The sequence below is a fragment of the Erythrolamprus reginae genome, chromosome 3, assembly GCF_031021105.1.
Source record: "Erythrolamprus reginae isolate rEryReg1 chromosome 3, rEryReg1.hap1, whole genome shotgun sequence".
Lineage (NCBI taxonomy): Eukaryota > Metazoa > Chordata > Lepidosauria > Squamata > Dipsadidae > Erythrolamprus > Erythrolamprus reginae.
Window position 1 is genome coordinate 85,354,493 of NC_091952.1, and position 26,540 is coordinate 85,381,032.

A 26,540-nucleotide genomic window follows, 5' to 3' on the forward strand; every position below is an offset into this window, starting at 1 on the left:
CCTAGGTACTGTAGTATGTTCTGGAGCAAACTGACATTTTTACAAATAAGTCATATAACATGGTGACCAGAAGCATCCACAGGTTCTAATACTTTCTTGAAAATTTTAAAAGCTGCTTTCATAATTTGCTTTCCCTTGACCTCCCTGTGGATATTTCTGGTGGTAACTAAGGTATTGCGGATTCAAATCTGGCTTAACTGTGAAGCCCGCTGAACTATCTTGTTTTAGTCATTGTACTTGCAGCCTAATATACTCATAGTTTTATTGTTAAGCTGCAAATACAGTTCTGAGCATCTTAGAAGGAAAAAAATGAGTTTCATTTCAAATCAATAAATTTAGTCTGAGGTCTTTTGCCAGGGAAAGGAGTGTGTATTACATTTGGCTTAAGGCTCCTTGGCTCAGTATTGTGGCAGCATTGGATATTAGCTTTTGCAAAGTGCTGTTCAAATCACCTTCCTTTCCTCAACCTCTGTTTCCCATTCTCAAAATGAAATTAATATTGACCTGTTTCTTAGAGTCATTGTGAAGATGGAACAAGAATAAGTTTTACAAAGTCCCTTGTGTGCGAGAAATGATCTCCGTCTCTGTTTCTCTTTTCCAATTGCAATATGGCACATATTCCTTAATAATCTTTGTTAATGGGTACACTTTCACATAGAGATTATGTCACCAATCCGTGCTGTGGAACCAATAATTCAATTTCCCATCCCTCCAGCCCCGAAGTCTGCAAAAGAAAGAGAAAACATGAATGAAAGTAAACATATTATGTACCTGTCACTTTTAGTTTTTCATCAACACGGAGAGAAACTAGATTGATAAGGGCAGTTCCTTTCTTTAATGTGGTATCTTGTAGAGGCATGTATTCATTTCCGCACAGAACCTATTCATTATCAGCATCAGCATTCCCACTGATTTTAGCAGGCTTTAAATCAAAGGGTGAGGCTTCTTTTTCCCCCTAGTGAATTGTCAAAAAGTAAATATAAAACTGGATGACCTACCTATTTTCAAAGAGACTCAAAATCTGTGGCTTGGTTAAAGTGGCAATATTGTTCATGACTAATAACAACAATCAAGTAATCAATCATGAGTACACCAGCTGTGTGTACTCAGGTTCTGGTAAGATGACACATGCCAAATGTCTTCCAGTACTTCACATAATTGACTTCCCATCTGACTGAAATGGCAGTATGGAGAAACTCAGGCTGAAATGTAATGATGATGCCAGTAGCCTCAGACATTATAGCAAAATGTGTATAGTTAGAATGAGCTTCAGGCTTGTTAGTTCATTACACTTGAGACAATGGTGCTGATGATGTAAAATGAGAAATTCTGAGATACAAACAGATTTTCCAGGCCTAAGGATGTTGTTTATATCATAATATACTATAAAATATAGCTTCATTTCAGGGTGATATGCTGAACTAACATTTAATGACATATACATTTTACAAATAAATGAATACATAAATAAAATTCTTCATTTTAGCTGAGTAAACTGAAGTAATTACTGTAATTACAAATTTTGTAACTAATTTTTTTTTAAAAACTGCAGGTTATGTGAAGACTACTTTTTATCATTTTGTTCTTTTTATACAAAGAAGTTATATTACAGTATTTATGTGATCTCAAGTGCTAGGTTTATCTAACTGTATTATTATTGTTTTTTGTTATTTTAAGGAACGATATATACTGTTCAGAATCTCCTAGCATGCATTCAGCTTCAGAGGTGAAAGAATGCAATTTACTGCGGAATAATGTTTATGAGTGCATCTTTCAGCCCTTTTACCTTCTGTCTGGATATACTATGTGGATAGAAATTAAGCACTCACTGGGAACAGTTACATCAAGGCCAGTATGTATCCTTCCAAAAGAAGTAGGTAAGTGAAAGAGATTTCCAACATTGGATTATGGCCTAAATTGATTTGAAGATATTATGGGTCTCCTCTGCAACTCCTCCTCCTCTTTTTTCTTTTTCTTCTTTTTTGTTATCTTCACAGTACAAGCACCAAACAGAAGGGAGGACAGGGGAAGGGAAGATTGACATGGGCTTGTGATTTCACATCATAAACCCCATCTTTTGGTGGGGGAGGTGCTTCCAAGTCACAGTTGACTTAATTTAATTTAATTTAATTTAATTTAATTTAATTTAATTTAATTTAATTTAATTTAATTTAATTTAATTTAATTTAATTTAATTTAATTTAATTTAATTTAATTTAATTTAATTTAATTTAATTTAATTTAATTTAATTTAATTTAATTTAATTTAATTTAATTTAATTTAATTTAATTTAATTTAATTTAATTTAATTTAATTTAATTTAATTTAATTTAATTTAATTTAATTTAATTTAATTTAATTTAATTTAATTTAATTTAATTTAATTTAATTTAATTTAATTTAATTTAATTTAATTTAATTTAATTTAATTTAATTTAATTTAATTTAATTTAATTATTTAATTTAATTTATTCTGCCCAACTCCTGAAGGTCTCTGGGTGGCTTACAACAGGATATAGAAAATACATTTAAAAACATCATAAAAGGTTTAAAAACAGTTTAAAAAATACATACATATCATTCAGGCCAGACCTCGCAATTGCGAATTCAACGGCCCCAAGCCTGCCAGAAAAGCCAGGTCTTCAATGCTTTACAGAAGATTAGATTAGATTTATTGGATTTATATGCCGCCCCTCTCCGCAAACTCGGAGGCCAATAGAGTGGGGACAGTCCAGGGGGTCTTAGGGGGTAGTTGGTTCCAGAGAGCTGGGGCATCCACAGAGAAGGCCTTTCCCCGCAGGCTCGCCAGCCTACACTGTTTAGCTGATGGGAACTGGAGAAGACCAGCTCTGTGGGATCTAACCGGTCGCTGGGAACTATGAGGTAGAGAAGGTGGTCTTGAAGACTTTGACTTGTGCTTGAACAAATTCCAGTAGTATTTTTGTCAAGGTTTTCGGAAATGGTTTGCCAGTGCCTACTTCTTAGGGTTGAGAGAGAATGACTGGCCAATGTCATCCAGCTCTCTGTGCTTTCTCTCTCTCAATTTCTATCTCCATATCTTAACCACTACACCAAACTGACTTTCTCGTGATAAAGACTACTTCACATACTATAACATACTGATAAAACTCAGAGCCTGAGTCAACTTTGAAATGATGGTTGCTATTGTTGAATCTGCATGTTATACCATACATGTTCAAATATAACTCTTTAAGGGCTTGCAACAAATTTCATTTCCAAGGAAAGATAGTTTGCAAAACAGCTTTTTAAATGTATGATGAAAGGGAAATAGAACTCTAGGTTTTCAACTCCCTTTTAAGATGTATGTAATACAGCTAATGCAAGCTGCAATACAACATTCCTTTTAAGATGTATCCTGTATTTCAATCTGTAATTATAAAAATGTAATTGCTGCTGCTTAAAATATATAATATTGGGTTGAATTTTTTCCCTATTTTTTCATGTTCCACCTCTAAAATATTCCTTTCAATTGGCCATTTTAATTATTTGGTCAGTCTGTGTGGAAGATAAAAATAGCTGTTTTTATTAAAACTGGAAGAAAATTAAATGCATATGGAATGGCAATGAATTTATCACGCTTTGCTATAAACATTTAAAATAAGTTTTCATTTCTAACATGTCTTTATTCCATGTTGATAGATAGGGAGGTGGTGTACAGAACAGATTATTCTGGCTCAATAATCACATTACAGGATTCAATAAAAAGATCATAAAACCTTGTATAGTCATTTAAAGGTTGGTTTTGGAGATTTAGTTCTGTTGCAGCTACAGATACGACAAAGGCTGCAGTGTTTGTTGTTTGCTTATTTATTTATTTATTAATCAGATTTGTATGCCGTCCCTCTCTGTAGACTCGGGGCGGCTAACAACAATAATAATACAATGTAAACAAATCTAATATTTAAGTTAATTTAAAAAACCCCAATTTAAGAAACCAATCATACATACTGATATACCATGCGTAAATTTTATAAGCCTAGGGGGAAGGGAAGGTCTTGCTTCTTCCACCTTTAAAGCAGCACATGAAATATGGCTCATTTTGACGTCAAAAAGGGTGTGTGTGTGTGTACAGGAGTAGTTAAATTTCTCTTTGTCCCCAGCTTTACCTGCCTACAGTCCTTTGTTCTGAGCATTTCCTTCTTACGGATCTCCAGTACTCTGCATGAGTCAGCCTGCCAGGAAGGTGGTGAAGAATTAGAAAATGGGACAATGACATGTTATAAGGGGGAAAACAGAATACATATTTATTTTATAAATCCATCCCATTTCCCTCAACGGGCCTGAGATTATGGATACTTTATAGCAGTGATGGTGAACCTATGGCACATGTGCCACAGGTGGCATGCGGAGCCACATCTGAGGACACGTGAGGCTTTGCTCCATGTCAGTTCCTGCACATATGTGTGTGCTGGCCAGCTGATTTTCGGCCTTTTTTTCTGCTGTTTTTGCTCTCCCTAGGCTTCAGAAAAGCCTCCTGAAGCCTGGGATGGCAAAAAACCGCCCAACCATCCAATCAGAAGTTCGGAAACAAACTTCCAGTTGGTTCATTGGGCCGTTTTTCATTCTCCCTTGGCTTCAGGAAGCTTCCCTGAACCCTGGGAAGAGCGAAAAACAGCCCAATGGTCCTACCTGAAGTCCGGAGGCTTCAGTGAGTCCTGTGCACATGCACTGGGGATGGGCAGCATGGGGGGGGGGGTTGTGTGCATGCATGCATGGGAACAATCAGGGAGTTGTGCGCATGTGTGTGTGGAAGGGCATTGTATTATGGGTGTGGGCACACGTGCACTTGCTATCAAGCACACCCTTTTGGCACGTGAGCCAAAAAAGGTTCACCATCACTGCTTTATAGCATTGCTGAAGATCAGCAACGGTTGCTATGATTTCCTGGGCATTTTGAACCAATTATCTTTACTCAACAGATTTAAACATGTTGCCTTTCTAAAAAAGAATTGGCCTCTTTATCAAACCATTGTAAAATTTACTTTTAAAGTTAATTTGAAAACAAAATGATATCTAATTAGGGTTAAGGGTGAAAAGTATGAAAATTAAAAATAAATAATTTTAAAAAATAATTAGAGCTTTCATCTGCATCATATGGAATAGAGTAGAATAGGAATAGGAATAGAATAACTGTCCTGGAAGGGAGTTTGGAGGTTTTCTAATCCAACTCCCTGCTTGTTTTGCATACTCCTGGTCAGTTAGAGGATGATGGATGAAGAAATTGAGGACTCTGATAGAGATAGTGTTTATGAATTAGTGGGGGGGCCGGGGTTACAGGTAGTAGAAAAGGTGGGAGGCCAGCCACAGGATGGGGCTATGAGTTCAGGATCTAGCGAGGAAGAATCATACGCTCGCTGGGTAAACCCTAAATTCAGGAGGGCCTTAAAACATAGAGGTGTCTGGAAGAAGATATTAAGGGGAGGAATGGGTTAAATACTGTAGTGATGTATTTGGCATGACAGGGGGTCAGTGGGGAAGAAGGGTGGAGTTTCAGCATTGCCGAAGAGAAATGTGGAGGTTTTCCGTGCAGCTCCCAAGTAAGCAAAAGTATTCAGTTCTGCTGTTTTAGAGATCATGCTGTTAGGAAATAAATCTTGTTAAGTGGAGAAGGAGAAGGAATGTGAGAAATGCAATTAAGGAAGATAACGGGCCAAGAGATATGTGCCAGTATGAAATATCTTTGCATCTGGAAGAGAAGAGAATAAAATGGAGTTTATTTGTTTATGAAATAATGCATTTAATAAGAGTTATTTGTAATTGCTAAATTTCTACCAGAAACCAGAACACTGCTTAGGCAGGAAACCCTATACCATTTCAGACAAATGATTATCCAATCTTTTCTTTAAAACTTCCAGGGTTGGAGCATTCACAACTTCTGGAGGCAAGTTGTTCCACTGATTAATTGCTCCGAAAGAACATTTCTAGATTGCTTCTCTCCTTGATTAGTTTCCATCCATTGCTTCTTGTCCTGCCTATATGTTAATACAGTACAGTAGTTCAGTAACCACTCTTCTTTATATAGTACTGTGCAATGCGTAATTGCTGGTTTTGGAGTATAACATCAGAAATCTAACGGATAGGCAATTCAGTATTTTTCAGCCAGCAATGTTTACCAGATTATTGAGAAACTAGAGATTATATTTCTTCCAAAAATATAAAAACACCAGGAAACCATGGAGGAGAAATGTTGTCCTCTTGATTTCAGGACAAGTTTAATACATTGGTCATGATTTGACTCTAGATTGGGTGAGAAAAACATGCAGATGGAGTTTTTCATGAAAATGATTTTTTAAAAAAAGGCATTACAGTACTGCAATTGCTTTACAATTAAAATATGACAAAGACACATTTTTATAAATTTCAGGATACATTGCTTTATTGGAATGCAATAGGGAGGAACCAACGCATAGGTATCCAATGGAGATATTAAGTAAGTCAGCCAAATTTCTTTTGTTTACCTTTCTAGTGAAGCCATTCTCTCCCTTCAGTGTCAAAGCTGAGATTACAGAGGACACTGGGCAACTGAATGTGAGTTGGAAGAAACCAAAACTTCCAAAGAATGATCTTCAGTTTCAAGTTCGATATGCGCCTAGTGGAGAAGACATTAATTGGAAGGTATATTCTGATTTAATGCAAACTAACTGAAGCTTTACTGAGGATACTTCTGGTAGTTTTATTAGTGTCTGGTTCATTGTGGGAGCCGGGGTGGCGCAGCAGGTAGAGTGCTGTACCGCAGGCCACTGAAGCTGACTGTAGATCTGTAAGTCAGCGGTTCAAATCTCACCACCGGCTCAAGGTTGACTCAGCCTTCCATCCTTCCGAGGTGGGTAAAATGAGGACCAGGATTGTGGGGGCAATAGGCTGGCTCTGTTAAAAAGTGCTATTGCTAACATTGTTGTAAGCCACCCTGAGTCTAAGGAGAAGGGCGGCATAAAAATTGAATAAATAAATAAATATAAATAAAAAGGGGCGTGCATAAGCGCACCACTGTGCCAATCATTCCTATTCTATTGTCCTCGTTTATCATACGTTTGTTTTTTACTGATGTTATGTTTACATAGACTACTACTATCCTATACATGTTTGACAAATAAAAAATAAAAAGAACAATTTTGATGTGTTTCTTTTCTCTAGATTATGTAACAAATACCCAATCTTGGCTTTGGACACTCAGAAATTATTTTATTATTATTGGTTAGGTTTCTTTACTTTTTTATAGGTTCAGGAAGTACCTACTGTCTCGGTTACCTCCCTGAGTATTGCTGTACAAGATCCCTGTGTAGTTTACATTATTCAGGTGCGCTGCAGGATGACTGAAGGAAGTGGCTATTGGAGTGATTGGAGCAGATCTGCTTATACAGTTGTTAAGGATATCAAAGGTCAGTGTATTACCTATATGCTTTTCATTTAGAACAAATTGTATATAAATAATTTGAAATATGTGTTATTTTTTTAGCTCCTTTGCGAGGACCTGAATTCTGGAGAGTTATTAATGAAGATCGCATTATGAACCAGAAAAATGTCACTTTACTTTGGAAGGTAATTCTGAGAAAAATAATAAGATGCTCAACATCTAATTTTTTGTAATGCTCTATTATTCCTTACAATTAGATGTATGAAACTAGCTAAAACTGCAGTTCCTTTATTATTAATGTTGGTGGGATAATAATCAATTTGGTTTTCTCTTTCAATTAGTTAAAAATATAAAGAAGACGTTTTATATATTGTCCTGATTTACACAATTCTTAACATATATTAACCATTAAAAAAAATAGAAATGATAAATAGAAATAAATAAATAAATAAAATAATAAATAGAAATAAAATAAAAAATAGAAAAGGGAAAGTTTTTTTTTTTTTTTTAAATTGAAGTTCCAGAATGTAATAATTGTTTACATGCAACTTTCAGAAGTATCTTTTTCTCAGGACTACTTTTGTATTAAGCTTTGATTCAGGAAAAAATAAATCCTAGTAGGCTTTAATGTTAAAAGTTGCTTTGGAATAGAATTTCTAAATTTGTTTTTAAAGGAATTAAAGGTAGAATATTTTGCATTTCTATTTGTGACAGGCATAATTACATTAATAATGCAAATAATTATCAATGAAACTTGATTAAATAATAACCAGGTTTGTATTGCCTTTCAGAATGCATGATCCAAACAAATGTATTAGCAAAATCAGAGCATCAGCAAATTTATAGCATGGTTCTTTAAAATCCTACAACCTTTTAATAAGTTGAACAGATACAATGGTACCTGCAGTAAATGCAAATAAAACCTAAAGCCCAACAGTTATTTCTCCTTACAATATTCTACATAATTTCAAAATTTGCTCCAAAGGATTCCCAGGTCTAAAGATTAGATTCCGAGGATACATGGGCTATTGCACGAAGGAGAGAATATACTCTCTTGTATGAATTGAAGCCTGTTCCCATGCCACTGGATTCTGCTCAATGCCTTAAACCAAAAACAGTCTGTCTGTCTAAACTAACAAGTGTTTCCAATCAGAATTCTTAGAAATATGGAACTAGTACAGATAGTTTACTAAACTAGAAATCCATCTAATTGCTTTCACACTTTAAAAACTTCCAGTGCACTTTGAAATAATCAGTTTAAAATTTAGAAACTTAATTTCTGACTCAATTGGCTACATAAGACTGTGAAAGTTAACATTTGTAGGAAATGATTCAAATATGTATTATTTAAAAAAATCTAAACAACTGCAATATAAAATAGCTAATTTATATGTATTTTTTTTACAGCCACTAATGAAGAATCTTTCTTTATGTAGTGTTCTAGACTATGTAGTAGAGCATAATACCTCAGAAAATATTGCTTGGTCTGACTATATAGAAAATGACACTACTTACACTTTTTCATGGTCAGAAGATATACATTCTGTTAAAATTCTAGCAATCAACTCAATTGGACCTTCCTCTGTGAACTTTATTTTAACTCTTTCACAACAAATAAGCACAGGTAAGAACAACCATTTTGGATTCTTGCTCTTATACAGCCTTTTTCATACTTTTAATAAAGAAGATATTTAGAAACTATTGATCTTTTGGAAGGTCCTCTCTTCAAATAAAGAAAGTAGGATTTCCAACCAAAATCTTGAATACATTCAATTTTATTACTCTCGTCCTAGAAGGCTGATATGTGTACTGTGTATAAAATAGTCAAAATATATAGACAGTATTCTTATTAAAATTACACAGTGATCTGTATTATCTTCAGCCAAGGACCATATGTCACTTTTGGATGGCATATAGAGGCCACAGTCCAAAATTGGATGAAAAGGATCAATGGGGTCATCATACATTAAAACAATGGATGCAGTTGGGTGATAAAGTCATGCTCCTTTGTATGAAGCAATGCAGATATCAGGCACTTTCTTTGATCATCCAATTATACCCATCATTTTGACATGTTTGATTCCTCTCTCTCCACTGATGCTCAACAAAACTATATTTATATTTAATAAATATTAAATATTGTTGACTCTAGTTTCTAATTATGTTTTAAGACCCATTTAATTACAAAAAATAATGTGGACATATGGCCATAGAGATTAAAGTTGGTTTTGCTGAACTAAGTTTGATATTTTTTTATCCAAATAAATTTACTTGTATTGTACATGCAAATTAAACTTGTTTCTTCTAGTTGGAAATCTAGTAATATTATTCTTTTCTTTACTTATGAAGTTTACAATATTTCCAAAGTAAAATGAAGTGATTTTGTATTTTATTTTTTAAAAGATTTTTTTCTTATTTTCTATCCGATTACCAATTCTTTTTTTATTTCTTGATTGGCTTGAGTTAGTAAACATTGTGCAGTCCCTGAATATCTACCCAATGAACAGCAGTTGTGTAATAATGTCTTGGACACTTTTACCTATGGATTATGTGGTTATATCCTTTGTAATTGAATGGACCAATCTAAATGGAGAAGAACAAATTAAATGGATAACAGCTCCTTCTAATATTAGGAGGTATCATATATTTGGTGAGTTTGAATATGAAAACATAGGCATCTGTGTTTTTGTTATTGTTGTTGTTAAAACAATACTTACGTTGGAAGAAAAAAAATTACCTGGACATGAGATAAAACATAGAAAGATAAGGAATGTTGTATGTATATTGATTTATTGAAAACCAATTAAAAATAAAAATTCCTGAAAAAGTCATGTTAAGTAATATTTAATATAATTGCATTGATTTTTTTTTAATTTAAAAATTTGCAATATTGGAGAACCTAAGCAACTGCAGATTGCCCCAACTTAAATTATGGTAGATGAACAAGAAGAGTATTATTGTTATATGTAGTAACATTTTATTTGTGATTTTGAGAAGCTATTTGTAGCTCTCAAATGTCAAAACAATGGAATACAGTATGGGAAAGTACCAGTTTTCCAAACTTGTAAGTCTCAAACTGGTGCTTGACTTCCTTTAGCTCTGAGAGTTTATGTAGCTGCGAGTTTTTTCTATGAATCTGACCGATTGTGAGTTGCTAGCACTTGTACATTAAACATATTGTTTCGTTCCAGATAACTTCGTACTCATTGAGAAATACAGATTTAGTTTATATCCCGTCATTAATGAAGGAGTCACAAAACCTGCGATAACAGAAGGATTCCCCAAAGGTGATATTAGTGAATTGTTATCTTAGAACTTCTTAAATAGTAATTATACTAGCAAATAATACTAGGACAAACTTCATAACATAAACAAGTGTGTTTTAGCAGAGTTTAACAGAATATATTTATTTTATTTATATTCCAGTCAGTAGATAGAATATAAAACATGCTTGCAAAATATAAATGTTTTGAAAGGGATTTTGTTGTTAATGGCTGCTGCCACTTAGGCTACAGAGGATCATGCAAGTGACACATGTCAAGTATTTATCATGCAAATTACTTATCTGTTATATCTGACATATGTCCTCCAGTTAAACTCACAAGACAGCACTATAGACACAGCTAATTTTGTTGGGTGTTAAAACAGCCAAAAACATAGCAGTAAATCTACTGGACTGGACTGAATTCACCACCTCGTCCCACCTGAAAAAAAGATCTACAGGGAGCAATAAAGCAATAGATATCATCCATGTGTATGATTCATGGCTTAATCTTCATAGGAAAATACTTCTGTGGAAGCATTTCTTTTAAATTAAAAAGAGGGTGGCTAATTGTATTTTATATTTGAAATATCATCAAAAAATGTGGTAAGCCTAATATTGGCTGATTAAATACAGAACCAAAAAGGAAACAATACATATGAAAATGTGAACTTTTTTAGGGGCAATAGGTTCTCCTGATTCTTTTGATTAAACTGAAGCGAAAATACTGCTCCTTCAATCTGTTCTTCAAAATTGCCTAGTTGAATGCATATCTTCTCTAAGAAGATGGGACCAAAATAGGATTTAAGTAGTACGTACTGCCTTTTCTTTGTTATCTGTTCTGCCTTTCTCAATGAGCAGCTGCTATATCGATTGTTTTCTTTGTTACTTTGAGCATCTCTAAATAAGCCTTTTTGCTAATCTCAGTACATTCTGCTCTTAGTTTTCCTGACATCTCTCTACCAATCTAGGTATACATGTACTGTTTCTTGGTAATATGTCTCCCATTCTACCTCTTATATGTGCCTTTTTGGATTTTCAATTTTTTCACTAAACGTTATGAGCAATCCCATTGGTTTCTTCTTTCCTTTTATTTTTTGTTTCCACGTTTTAATTATTTCCAAATGTTCTTTTTAGAATCTCAGTTTTCAGGAATTTCCATTAATCTGTGCGTACTTTTTCCATTTTTCTCATATTACTGTGGAGTCCTATATATAATCATTAAAAGTTTTTACAATTGGATTTCTTGAAGTCTTAAACATGTATTTCAATACATTATATTTTCTGCCCTTAGCCCAATATTCTTACTTTTGTTTAGGTTACATACTGAATTATTAGTTACATGTTAGTTAGAAACAAGACAACAAATGCTAATTCTCCCTTCTCTGAAGAAAAATATTGCCCCCCAAACTGATTCCTGGGTGTCTTGGAATGATTATTTTCCCCCACAACAGATGTCTGTACAATAAAGTGTCCATCAGTTATTCCTTCTCTCTTTGAAGACTCAAAAATTGAAAAACTTTATGTATATGAAAACTTCACTTATGATTAATATTATCCAGTTTGTTTGTTGTAGGCTTTCAAAATAACTTTTTCCATTAATTGCCCTTATATTTCAGTACCACAACCAAATTCTTTGCACTGAATTTCTGTGGCAATGTGGATATTTCATGTTAATGCGATCACAAAAAAAGTAATTGGAAGGATGTTTGTGCTTCATCAATTGTACAATGTTTATGGGGAGTGTAAAAAGTGTGCTTAGAAACATGATAAAATGAAAGAAGAGGCTGTGGATGAAAAAAAGTTTGTATGAGAGAATGCCTGGATATTCCCCTCCCCCAAATGAGAATGATAGAAATAATATACAGAAAAAAGATTAGTGAAGAATATAGTTAACTAAATGTTACTATTTAACATTTACACAAAGTCGCTGAGTGAGATCATCCAACGGCATTGGATGAGGTACTGATGATATAACTAGTATCATTAGTGTACTGATAATACCAGTTATAAATCTCCACCCCATAACTATTCAGTGAAGTGGTGGGTGTGATGTGCCGGTGCCTGAAAGCTGTAAAGATCTGGATGGGAGTCAAGTTCAACCCAGACAAGACCAAGTGGCTGTGGGCATTTCCTCCTAAGTACTATTCTATCTATCCATCCATTGTTCTGTGGGGAGAAACATTGACCCACTCAGACAAGGTCTGCAATTTGGGTCTCCTCCTGGATCCCCAGCTGAACCTTGACCACCATCTTTAAAGTAATTATTCTATTAATTGGCTTAGAAATGTTTTATATTGTATCTTTTGATCGAAATGTTGTGAGCCACCCTGAGTCCATGGAGAGGGGCGGCATATAAGTCCAATCAATCAATCAATCAATCAATCAATCAATCAATCAACAAATAAATAAACAAACAAACAAACAAACAAACTCTCTCGACTTTGACCAGGGGGACCTTTGCCCAGGTTCCTCTGGTTTACCAGTTGCGGCCCTATTTGGACCAGGGGGCTCTATGCACAGTCACTCAGACCCATATCACCTTCTGTCTTGATTATTTTTTATATGTTGTACATGAGGCTATCCTTGAAGAGTGTTCGGAGACTGCAAATTGTCTAGAATGCAGCTGCACGAGCTGTTATGGGTGTACCTCGGTGCACCCATATAACACCTATGTTCTGCGAGCTGCACTGGCTTCCGGTCTCTAGTCACAATTCAAGGTGTTGGTTATTACTTGTAAAGCCCTATATGGCTCAGGGCCAGACTATTTACAGGATCTGCTGCACACTTCCCAGAAACCAATAAGAGTAGATAGAGTTGGCCTCCTCCAGGTCCCATCAACTAAGCAATGCAGGTTGACGGGGCTGCAGGAGAGGGCATTCTCTGTTGCTGCCCTGGCTCTATGAAACCAACTCCCCCCCACATCCATATTACTCCCACCCTACTGGCCTTCTGCAAGGCTGCAAAGACCTGGCTTTGCCGGCAGGCCTAGGGACCATGAATTGACATCTATCATGGCCAAATTGTATTGAATGGTATGCATGTATGTTGATTGGATAGTTGAACTGTGGGTTTTAACTGGGGTTTTATAGTTTTAGACTTTTATATTTGACTCCTTTTTATTGTATTTGTATTTTTATATTATTGTAAGCTGCCCTGTGTCCTTTGGGATAGAAGTCAAATTAATTAAATGAATGAATGAATGAATGAATGAATGAATGAATGAATAATAGAGCAAGCAATGGTTACATTTAAAAGGTACAGAGAAAAGCAAAATATTTAAATTGGTGGCAATTTAAAAACTATCTTGGAATTGGAAATTGTTAAAAGAGTCTCTAGTGGAGCTAATGGAATTAAAAGTGATTAAATGTTTTGGAATGAAAATAAAGTGAGAGAATGCTAGAAATACTCTAGAGATCTACATAAGAATGATAAGTAGGTATCAAAAGTGAAATGAAAACAAATTGTACAAATGTACAGGTACTCCTCAATTTATGACTTGTTGGTTAAAACAAACTTCAAAAAAGCTACTTATGAATTGTTGCTGAAATTATGACAGCTGCAATTTCTTCCTCATGGTCATGTGATTATAATTGGGACATTGGCAACCGAACCAGTTCACATTTATAACTGGTTGCTGTATCCCATGGTCATGTGACAATGATTGCCAGTGGTTATTTTTTTTGCCATTTTTCAGGAAAAAACATTGTAAATCAAATTTTTGATGTTAAAATGATCATAAAATCAAATTGGTCACATGGTCCCTTGACTTATTGTGATGACTTACAATTGAAATTGGGGTTGTAGGTAGAGGATGAAATAAAATTTCAGTGAAAATATTGTCAAATAAGATGAAGAAATGTTAGACTATTAAGGAAAGTAAAAATACAGATATGGTTTGCTTATGAAAGGGCCATGTGACTTATTTAATATGTGTGAAGACTTTAATATGTGTGCATAACAATTGCAAGATTCTACTATGGCTCTCCTATAGAAAAGGCAAGGTACCTAGAGTCTATTTAGAGTCTACTAATCTGTTAAATGCTCCTGAGAAAGCATTTAACTGAATTGTGATTTTGAAAGAGTGATGGCGTGATAATGAACAAAATATGGAAAGTACAGTGTACCTTTGCACTGTGCAGGGGAATCTGTAGATCTGAGGTTCATTCAGCAGGTCATTGAAAAATGTATGAATGTGAGATAATTTATTTTTACATTTGCTGATTTAGAAGAACCACATGAGAAAGTGAATTGGCTTTGGTAATGAAATGTTTCATGTGAATATGGAGCTAGCTGTTGATGAGTATGTTAAGAACACTGTAGGATGAAGCTATTATTATTTCATGTGACATAATAGAATAAAAGCCATAAGCAGAAAAAACTCACAAAATGTGTAAATATAAAATATCAGAACAATGAACCATTAAAAAATACACTGATGTATTGTGTATTTATAAGTGATGATTAAATTACAAATAAAATTAAAGTATGTATGAATAGTTATTGGGGTGGTTTAATCCACAATTGAGATATCTAGATCATTTAGCTACTGGGTAGAATCTCCTTGAGATAATGTATTTCATGCATCCATTTCATGGAACCTTTTGAGGAGGCATTCCATCACAATATAATGTAAAGTTGGTGGGAGGAATGATGGAACTAAATGGATGACAATAAATGGAATGTTTGTGACATTAGAAGTATATTGGTTGTTTTCACACTAAACCTCAGGACTTGGAAGTTAATTATAGCTATCCAGTCACTTAATTCCCTATTTGGTTCCTGTTTGGCAGAAAACACTAAAAAATGACAGGGATAAAGCCTTAAACACAACAGTTGATTAACCAGTTAAACACAATGAAATCAGAAGCTTTTAATACATATCTGTGCTGCAGGGTTTACATTCTAATTTTTTCATCCTTCACAGTTAATGGATTCTTGGCAGTCTTGTGAGGGCCTTGGGAGGTAGCTGAAGGATGTTTATATAACAGTTCTCTTTATTGGCAGAGAAAACAGTTCTCCCTCACCAGTCTCAATTCATATAGTTGGGAATATATTTTTCCAGGGTGTGTTTTATTCAGAATCTCAGTAATCTGGAGACAAGTCGTATTTAACAGAAAAATCAATTAAATAATTGATAGTTATATACACAGAAAAAGCTAGAATATGTTCATATGTTTATACAGTGGTTCCTCTACTTGTAAACTTAATTCATTTCTTAAGTAGAAAAGTTTGTAAGAAGAAGCAATTTTTTCCATAGGAATCAATGTAAAAGCAAATAATGCGTGCTATTGGGGAAACCACAGGGAGGGTGGAGGCCGTTTCCTCTCAGGGCCTCCACCCTCTCCCTGCCTTTTCCGATTACAGTTTCAGAGGCTCAGGTTTGTAAGTGGAAAATGGTTCTTGAGAAGAGGCAAAACAAATCTTGAACAGCCAGTTTTTATTTAGAAAAGTTCATAGGTAGAGGCATTAGTAGGTAGAGGTACCACTGTATACTTGAGAGAATCTGTGCTAAAAATTGAAAAACTGAGAACATTTAAAAACATGATAACAGGTGAAATGCTACCGGTTTGGGAAAACCATTAGTGGACATGTGTCCTGGTTGCCCAAACCCATAGTGACAGATGGCTAGCCATGCCACTGAACCAATCCCCCAGTTGCTGCTCACTTGTCCTGTCTTGTCCCATCCAGTGTCTGCTCTGCAGCTTGTCAGTACAGCTCTCAATTCCCTCCGCTTCAGCTCAGAGCTGGAAGCCGCAGCCGGGGTTAGTCCTATTCCCACTGCAGCTAGGAATCTCAAATAAAGCAAAGAATGAACGTTTGTATTTGTATGCAATCCAGGTGCTAGATAGGCAGGGTTACTTCCTGCCTTCCTAGGTGCCCAGCTGAAGTTTCACTCGTGCCTCAGCCAGGAGTCCTGATGACAAGATGGGGTCTTTCAGGCAGTCCTTCCTCTGTCTTTCTGGTGCCTCAGCAAAACTTTGGTTGGGCTGATCTAAGAGCCGAGTCACACATGCTTTGAGATTCTTAGCTACAGTGGGCAGTAACAAAGCTAGATTCTTCTCCCCCCAGCAGTGATCCTGAAAGATAAACAGGAAAAGGGGGTGGAGAGAAATAAATGGGATGCCAAGTTATGCACAGGTTGGAGCAGAGGGGGACAGATTGAAATTCCCACTTCAGCCTCCTGGTGTGCCATGGGGTTTTTCGCACCAGTTGCGTCCCTATTTGGACAGGGAGCCTCTGCTCATAGTCACTCATGCCCTCATCACCTCAAGGTTCGACTATAGTTCGAATCTTCGGAGAGGGGCGGCATACAAATCTAAGTAATAAATAAATAAATAAATATTGCAATGCTCTCTACATAGGGCTACCTTTGAAAAGTGTTCGGAAACTTCAGATCATGCAGAATGCGGCCACGAGAGCAATCATGGGCCTCCCTAGGTATGCCCATGTCTCATCAACACTCCGCTGCCTGCAATGGCTGCTGATCAGTTTCTGGTCACAATTCAAAGTGTTGGTTATGACCTATAAAGCCCTACATGGCATCAGACCAGGATACCTCCAGGACCGTCTTCTGCCACATGAATCCCATCGGCCGATTAGGTCCCACAGAGTGGGCCTTCTCCAGGTCCCATCGACTAAGCAATGTCGTCTGGCAGGCCCCAGGGGAAGAGGCCTTCTCTGTGGTGGCCCCGGCCCTCTGGAACCAACTCCCCCCAGAGATCAGAACTGCCCCCACTCTCCTTGCCTTTCGTAAGTTGTTGAAAACTCACTTTTGCCGCCAGGCATGGGGAAATTGACACCTCCGCTAACTACTGCTTTATGTATGGTTTGATTAGGTTGTGTGATTATTTTATTAATAAGGGTTTTTAAATTGTGTTTTTAAATATTGGATTTGTACATTGTTATTGTTGTGAGCTGTCCCGAGTTCTCAGAGAGGGGCGGCATACAAATCTAATATATTATTATTATTATTATTATTATTATTATTATTATTATTATTATTATTATTCAACTCCAGCCATGCCTCGGCACCCCAACCTACCTAGGGTGAGTCTCAAGAGAAGGGCAATCTAGAAATTGAACAAACAAACAACAAACAAATAAACAAACAAACAAACAAACAAATAAATAAAAAACAAGAAGGTCTAGTTGCGTCTTTGGATAAGATGCATGCCATGTCACTGGCAAAGTGTGAAATCTCAGGGATTCCAAGCTCCAATCTGCACTGGAGGTGGGGTTCCTGTTGTTCAGAAGGCCATTTTTTACTAGTTAAAAATGCTTTTAAAAGTTTTTAAAAGTTGGCCTCACCCACCCAGTCATATGACCCTTCCACCAAGCCACGTCCACTGAACCAGTGGCAAAACTTTTTAGTTTTCACCACTGTGGTATAAATGTGGCGTGTGGTTATTTTGAGTAGTGATTATTTGTCAGAGTAAAACAGTTATATATAAAATACTTCTGCTCTATTTATATGGAGGCGAGAGTTTGGTAGGTGAAAAGAAACTGAATGTTGAATACAAGAGTAAGAAGTATGTTAAAAATTTTAAAGATAGTAATGAATAATTAGTAAAAAAAAGAAATATGGTATCAAAAAGTCAATGGTATTGAACACTGCTGAGAGGTCAAGAAGCCATTGATACAGGTAACCTCTACTTGCAGCCACAATTTCAAAAATTGAACTCAAAATGTTTGCTAAGCAAAGACAGTTGTTAAGTGAGTTTTGCCCCATTTTACATCCTTCCTTGCCACAGTTATTAAATGATTTAGCTTCTACATTTAGTGGATGATTAGAAGGTCATAAAAGATGATAATATGACCTGGGGATATGTTCCTAAATGTGAACCACTTGCCAAATGTCTGAATTTTTGTCACTGCAACGATGAAGATGCTGCAACGATCATAAGTGTGAAAAACAGTAATGAGTCGATTTTTCAAGTGCCATTGTAATTTTGAATATGCACTAAATGAATGGTTGCAAATCAAGGATTACCTGTACTCAAAATAAGAGAGATTAAGTTGAAAGAACAGCAGGCAATGTATGAAGTGATATATGGAAATTGTATGTAGAAGCAAGAATGAGGGTAGAATTGTATGAATTGAATGAAAAACAGTGACAGATTTTGATGGAAACTAGATTTAACTAACTTTTTCCCTTATATCATGCATTTTGGCATTTTATTTTTTTATTCATGTTCTGTGCTTATTTGCTTAGCTTGTTTGGTTGATTGATTGACTGATTGATTGATTGACAGAGGCTCTCATCTGAACAGTGTAATGCAGTAATTTTCAACCTTTTTTGAGCCGCGGCACATTTTTTACATTTACGAAACCCTGGGGCACATTGAGCGGGGTGGGTGGGGGGTTGGCTAAAAAAAGTTTGGACAAAAAAATTATCTCTCTCTCTTCCTCCCCTTCACTCTATTTCTTTCTCCCTCCCTCATTCTCTCCCTCCCTCATTCTCTCCCTTCCTTCCTCTCTCCCTTCCTTCCTCTTTCTTTCTCTCTCTCTCCATCCCTCTTTCTTTCTTTCTCTTCCTTCCTTCCTCTTTTTTTTGCTCTCTTTCTCTCTCCCTCCCTACGTCCCTCTATGTCTTTCTCTCTCTCTCCTTCCCTCCTTCCCTCCCTCTCTTGCTTTCTTTCTCTCTCTCTTTTTCTCTTTCTCTCTCTCTTGCTTTCTTTCTCTCTTGTTCTTTCTCTCTCTTGCTTTCTTTCTCTCTCTCTTGCTTTCTTTCTCTCTCTCTTGCTTTCTTTCTCTCTCTCTTGCTTTCTTTCTCTCTCTCTTGCTTTCTCTCTCTCTTGGTTTCTATCTCTCTGAGCTTCGCGGCACACCTGACCATGTCTCGCGGCACACTAGTGTGCCACGGCACACTGGTTGAAAAACACTGGTGTAATGGGTATGTACGTTTGTACAAGTTATTAACTTTTATAGTCCTGCCATGAAATACAGCTTCAGCCATAATTTTTCTTTTTTCCCCTTTTTTTGGTTCAATTATTTATATTGAAAATGCAAAACAAAACAAAAGAAAAAATCCGCTACAACATTTGAGAAGGATTTCTGGACACAACCAAACCTTCATAACAGACAGCAGCATAGTAATAGTTTACATTTAAGTATAGAATATTTTTATTTCATATATCATTTTGCCAAGTATAGTGGGATGTGATTGCTACTTACAACAGTAGAGCAGGATATTTTATCTGCCTTAAATCTTGTTTTTACTTCATATAATATAATTTTGTATAATATACATTATTAATACTTTTATATAGGGTTAGGAAGCATTTCATTTCTGTCTATATATGTTTGAAGCACTTTTCAATGTTTAGCCCTATTAAGTATGCCTTACTTAGAAAAAGACTTGTTTTGAAATTACACAGCCATTGTTATACTTCTGTAGCAGTATTTCCTGCCTATTAATGCTGTTTAATGCTGCTTCTTTTTGAGTACTCATACAGGGAATTAGAATGCATGGCTAATTTAACCAATCAAGGTATTTTTAACTATGTATTCAAACTTACTAAAACACTGATTAATTCAAACCGATCAAAATTTAACGTTGAGAAAATAAGGATTTAAGTTTTAAAACCTTTTAATCTTATTCTGCATTAATTAACCTGGAGACCTGGTAAATTTAATGGGACTTTCCTACATTGTACATAGGATCTGACCTGAAAAATATAATCTAGAGCAGTGTTTCCCAACCTTGGCAACTTGAAGATATTTGGACTTCGGCAACTCCCAGAATTCCCCAGCCAGCGAATGGGAGTTGAAGTCCAGATATCTTCAAGTTGCCAAGGTTGGGAAACACTGATCTAGAGTATCTACAAAGATATTGTCAGGCCGAATCTATTTTAGTTGGGGTCTTTGGCCTGCCACACTTTATGCTATTTTAAAATGTATTCCTTGCTGTGGGAATTTGGGAGGGGTGATCACATGAGGGCTGTTTGCATGCAGCCATAACAAATTATTTCTGGATTGTCAAGGTCATCCTTTTTCTTTGCACTCCTGCATCTGCATAGAATGAGATGGGGTTTCTGCCAAGTTGGTCAACGTGAGGGCAAGGGCTTGGGCAAGGGGCAAGGGGGTGTGAGGGCAAGGGCTTGAACTTTCAAGTGGGTGGAGAAACGGGACTTCAGATTCAGATTCTCTCAGATATGCCAACATGGCTCTGCCAATGCATTGGAACTTTTGAGGAATACTTTCCCTCGGACTCTGATTCAGTTTTGGATGCTATTTGGAATCCTGTGAGAGATTCACTTTTGATCTTAGGAGACTTCATTAGGCATACTGTCTACAACACTCTTCACCCATTCAGTTTAATGTCACTGAAGTAATATCTGGCAAGTGCATTTGGAATGCAATGGTAATGACTTTTAAAAATAAATTATTATTTTTCCAGATGCGATTGAAAGGCAGCACGATGTGAACTTCTATGTGATTCTACCCTTAATGAGTTCATGCTCATTTCTGCTGCTTGGAGCATTGTTGATTTTGCAGCATAGGTAAAGTTTTACTTCATAATGGCTTGCTGAACACATTCGCAGTAGGAAAATATTACTTACAATAATCTATATGATCATCCATTTGAATGGATGACTAGAGAATAAATTAAATTTTAAAATTAAAATTATGAAATATTGCCCAATTATTAGAGTTTGCATTATAGTATTATTCTTTGCAGGAATAATAAGCCCGGGTTCACAGCCATAGACACTACGACAAATTTGCTTTCAACTTATCCTTTCAACCAAATCAATTCATTATCTGCATTTTTTTTTTCAGAATTAAGAAATTATTGTGGGTTGATGTCCCAAACCCGAAGAATTGTTCCTGGGCACAAGGAGTTAATTTCCAAAAGGTATGGAACTCTATTTTAATGCATTTCATTGTTATGTGTTACTTCGAAACTGAGTCTGATTATTAAATTGCTAATATGTTTTCAGATACACTGACAAAAATAAATCCACCCAAATAGGTATCCCTTCAGAGATGTATATTCTAAAAATATCCTTCCATAATATTATATAAATAATACAAATAATACTTTGTAATATTCTGTTGGTTAATATCCCTATCACATACACCCCGACCCCTCTCAAATGTGTATATAATCTTAACTGTTCTAGAAGAGTTGGTACCATAAGATTGCTATTAATTAGCTTGAGATGTTATATGTAGCAAAAAAAAAGAAGAGTTAGATAAAAGAAGATTGTAGGCAAAAAAAAAAATCCTTCCAGTTTTTAAAAAAATTATAATTACCATGATAGAATACTATTATTATTATACAAGCTCCAGTGCTCAAAATAAAATATAGAGATTCCATGCTCTGCTAGGAAAATATGCCACAGGCATTCAATGTTTCTATTGGAACCATGGATCTTCAATCGTTAGAGCATTGTCATTCTGGCAGAGCAGGTCATAACATCTACCAAGCATTATGGATGTATCTAATCCACTTATATCCATCTCATCACTCTCTATACATCTTTCTGTATATTTCTTGATTCTTACATGTGCAGATGGCAGTTTTATTAAGTTTACCATTAAATACTTTGTGAATGAAACTATAAAAGTTGAATCAATAGGCAGAAAGAAAACATTTGGGGATATGATTTTTTAAAAATTAATATATTATTTTCAGTTTTCATTTCCATTAAACTTTACTTTCTCATCTTTATTGTTAATTTTATTTCATTTCATTTAAACAGAGAATGGACATTCTTTGAAGTCTAATCTTGGTCACTGCCCGCTGAACCATTGTTCCAGCTCCCAGACTTCCTTTACAAGTTGTTAGAAGAATTATCTATTTGAATTCAGAAGACAGAATTACTTTCCTATCATTTCATTTCATTTGTCTGTTGACTTTGTTCGTACATAATAGTGTTGGAAATAATTTTGTACAAAGGTTATATTAATGGTATATCATTCTAAGAATACTATTTTTCAGCAAGGACAGGTTTTGATGTGTAAGAGGAACACTTGAGGATTCAAGGACAGTGGATACTATGTTATATTCCTTAATACATTAAGTTCTCCTAGAAAACTCTGATTAAGTAACCTAAGCTCAAAGAATAGTCTGGGCAAACTATCTTTATGACTGGGTTGAATGAATAAAGCTGGGATTATGTGGTAGCTAGGGAATGTTCCCAGCACCTGGTATAGAAAGACAACTATAGATATAAAGCATCATTTCCTTGAATTCAGTGTTATCAAGGTGTTTTTAATTTACACATTTTCCTAAAACTATTTTGTTTTGTAAATAAGCAGGTGCTTATTATGAAGCATGTTTCTTACTTGGAGCATCATATGCTGAAACCTTATAAGCAATCATTTCATATATGTACCTAAGACACACTCAGTGTAGGTGCTTTTCCTGATTATAGGTAGTCCTTGACTTAACAATAATTCAGTTATAACGGCAATGAAAAAAGTGACTTATAACAATTTTTCACACATATTGTTGCAATATCCCCAAGGTCACACCATTTACATTCAAATGCTTGACAATTGGTTGACATTTATGATGGCTGCAGTGTCACAGGGTCATGTGGCCATCTTTTGCAATCTTCGGACAAGCAAGGTCAATGGGGAAGTCAGATTGTGTTACTAATTTAACAATTGGAGTAATTCACTTAATAAATGTGGCTAGAAATCAGCAAAACTCTTTTAAGTTAGCAACATAAATTCTGGGATTAATTGTGGTTGTAAATCAAGGACTACCTGTAATTTAAGTTCCCAATTTATACATTTGCCGCACCAGTTTAAAAGCTGCTCTGGATCTTCATATTTTCACTGTGTCCACAGGATTGGAGAATTTAACTTACTATTTTCTTGTGAGAGGAAACATTTACTTCATCCTGCCTTCTGATTCTTGACAGAAATTAGTTACAAAGGGAATCCTGGCTTAATGTTTTGCAGCAAATAAATAAAGATGACATTGACAAGAGATTAATAAGATTTCCTCTCCAGCCCAGATGGAAAATGCCTGCAAAGCATTGGAGGATTGGAGTAGCTTGGCCTGGGTAATACTTGTGTTTCATATTAGCAGAAGGAAAGACAGCTAGGCCTACAAATTGCTTCAGGGGACTTTGGAAGTGAGAACAGCATGACTTTGATGTGCCTTTAGTTGAATTGTGCCAAGAAGCAAAGAAGAGTAGAGTAAACGTTTTAGACAGAAGAGACAATGAAAATTATTATCAGGGAAAACAACCCCAATTTAGTTTATTTTAAAGTGTGTGTAAGTATCCTTCTGAAATTCCTCCTATAGTTGCAATCAGTGGGAGAATCATTTTATCAGCTTTTCCAATAAAAGTGAAATTGTATAATAATGTGGGTGGCTCTATGCCAGTGGTCTCCAACCTTTCCAGCTCATTGGACAAGCAGAGGCAGTGGAGGCTGCAGTGGGGGGAGAGATGGTTTCTGTAGGTACATTGCTTTCATAAATCCAGCGGTGTACATATACGTTCGTCCACCACATCCACAGCCTGATTCCTAATGCATTGTGGGCCAGCATTGAGTTGTGGCCTGGGGTTTGGGGATCCCTGCTTTATGCAGCATGATATCTTTTGGTGTTTTCAGGTCATGAACTTTGCATCATTTCAGGTTACTGTTGGTGGAAGCTACCACAAAATGTTATGAATTACACTTTGGTGTCCATTATAAAATGGCTTCCCCCTTAAAAGATTAGGTAAAAGAATAGAGTCCAAAAGACTGAGTTATCTGCTCTAGTTAGTAGAAACTGTCCCTGAGATTACAGTCAGAGAATGGGAAACAGGAAATTCAATAGAATAGAACTCCTACATAAAATTCTATAAAAATGCACTCAAGTTTCATATGCTAATGACCTCTTTTATATTCTATGAATTTTCAATCTTAATATAACATAAAGTTTGAAAACTCAGAAATATTTAAAAGCTTATTTAGAAGGTAAAAACTTACTCTGTCCAATTTCATGCTAAACACAATATCTTCAAGGGACATGTAGCTTTTGCTGAGACTATTTTACTATATTTCATGTCATATTCAAATTATTCTTGAAATGACAATTATGAACATCCTGAAAGCTTTATTTTTGAACATTTTAGCTTATATTTAGTCTAATTCCAGTGGTAATTTTATCATCTATTTTAGCTTGTCTACTTTATTAGAATGCTATCATATAAAAAGGAAGTGTTGACAATGAACAGAAAGACTTATAAATGGGCAGTATTTTTCTTGTCCTGATTTCTAATTTGTTCAGGGCACTTGAAAAAGATGTATATCTTGAAGTAACTTCCTAAAGCTATAAAAGAAAAATTAATAAAGTATTTATCAAAAGACAAGTATATTTGGACACAATATTTATTACCAGATGAATGCTAGTAACTCAATACAGTCTTTTGTGCACTCTCACTTTTCAACAGACTTGACAAACATAAGCAGGCAGACCACCAACAAAACATAGGGAGTAGGAAATCTATCTCTATTTTTAGGAGAAAAAATTAATCTCTGTTTGCTGGTGCTGTTTGCTGGTGCCTTTCTACTTGTTTTAAGCAGTCAGTCATATTCAATTCTTGATGATTTTATAGGCAAGTGGTCTCCATGCCCTTCTGCTACAAAGAAAGAAAAACCTAGTCTGGATATTATAATTCCAAACAATTAAAAGTGCAGTATAAACAAGAACAACAGAAATTATTCCTTGATATACTGTATATTTGACAAGCTCAGGGGGATAGTTTCTGTAATTTTCTCAACCCCTTTAGCAATAGTGGCCATAAGTATTTGTATATGTTCTGCATAATAAAGTATTGTGTGTGTGTGTTTGTGTAGGTGCACTTTCCTCCAAGAAACTAATCAGGGTATGTGCACTCCCCTGTGCTATGTATGGAACAAGGGATTGGATGATGACATTTTTACAAATTATTTTCTATGGAACCCTAAGCTCTGGAACAATTTGATGGGATTCCATGAAAAACTAAGTGAAAAGGGAAAATAAATCATTCAAATACAATGAATTTTCTATCATGATCTTTGCTTATTGATTAGAGACTGCAGGAATTTCTTTAGAAAGAAATTACAGGTTCCGTGAAAAGGTTTGAAAATCCTGCACCAAAGTATCTCTGATTGATCATGCCTGGAGGCTATTTAGCCCTACAGCAAAGAGTTTATGTAGCTGTCTGTTTCATGGGTTGACTTTATAAAATTAGGAAGTTCCTCCTATTGTCTGGCTGAACTCTCTTCCTTCCTCTATATGACAACACTTCAGATATTGACAGCGCCGGACTTACCCGGCAGGCAGGCTTTGCTGGAGGGACCGGGAGACACGGTCCCTCATGGCGGCCGCCATCTTGGATCCCGGGCGAAGTCTCGCGATGCGAGACTTCGCTCGGGAGATCGGGGCCTGATTGGTCAGGCCCCTGATTGGTCCGGGCGGGGCCTGCTTGCCCTATATAAGGGCGAGCAGGCCCGGGGCTCTTCCTTTTCGCCCGGACCAAGCTACAAAGCAGACATTCGGTTGTCTGCGCCGGCGGCCATTTTGAGTGGCGACCTCGTGCGAGGCGCCATTTTATGGCCTGCGGTCTTGCGAAGAGCCTCATCTTGCGTATAGCGGAGCCAGCATCGGCTGGACTCCGCTCCGGTTTGGAGCCTCATTGCCCTTTGGGGGGTGGTGGGGGTGCTGCCTTCTGGGCACAAAAAAGATACTCGCCTTCCCCTTTTTGGTTCGAGGCCTGGGATAAAGGCCTAGGGTCGGGCCTTGTGCCCAGGGGGAGGTGGGATTAGCCTCCTGTAGGGGTCTTTCCTGCGGAGGCCTGCGGCTCCAGGCAGGCTTTTGCCAACGCAGGCCAGGGTTAATTGTTGGGTTTTCTCTACTTTCCCCTTTGGTAAAAAATAGATTTAATTGTCTGTAATGGCCCCTAAGA

General features: G+C 36.1%; 1 protein-coding gene across 1 annotated transcript in view; it reads left to right on the forward strand.

Annotated features, from left to right (window-relative positions):
* Window positions 1-24,962, forward strand: part of LEPR (leptin receptor) — a 73,653-nt gene extending 48,691 nt beyond the window's left edge. The window contains exons 10-19 of the mRNA XM_070746088.1: window positions 1,678-1,877; window positions 6,489-6,637; window positions 7,242-7,401; window positions 7,479-7,561; window positions 8,784-9,000; window positions 9,844-10,026; window positions 10,568-10,663; window positions 21,041-21,143; window positions 21,424-21,499; window positions 22,350-24,962. Of these exons, the coding sequence (XP_070602189.1) occupies window positions 1,678-1,877; window positions 6,489-6,637; window positions 7,242-7,401; window positions 7,479-7,561; window positions 8,784-9,000; window positions 9,844-10,026; window positions 10,568-10,663; window positions 21,041-21,143; window positions 21,424-21,499; window positions 22,350-22,367 (1,285 nt within the window). The 3' untranslated portion in view covers window positions 22,368-24,962. The remainder of the gene's footprint in view (window positions 1-1,677; window positions 1,878-6,488; window positions 6,638-7,241; window positions 7,402-7,478; window positions 7,562-8,783; window positions 9,001-9,843; window positions 10,027-10,567; window positions 10,664-21,040; window positions 21,144-21,423; window positions 21,500-22,349) is intronic.
* Window positions 24,963-26,540: the final 1,578 nt, after the last annotated feature.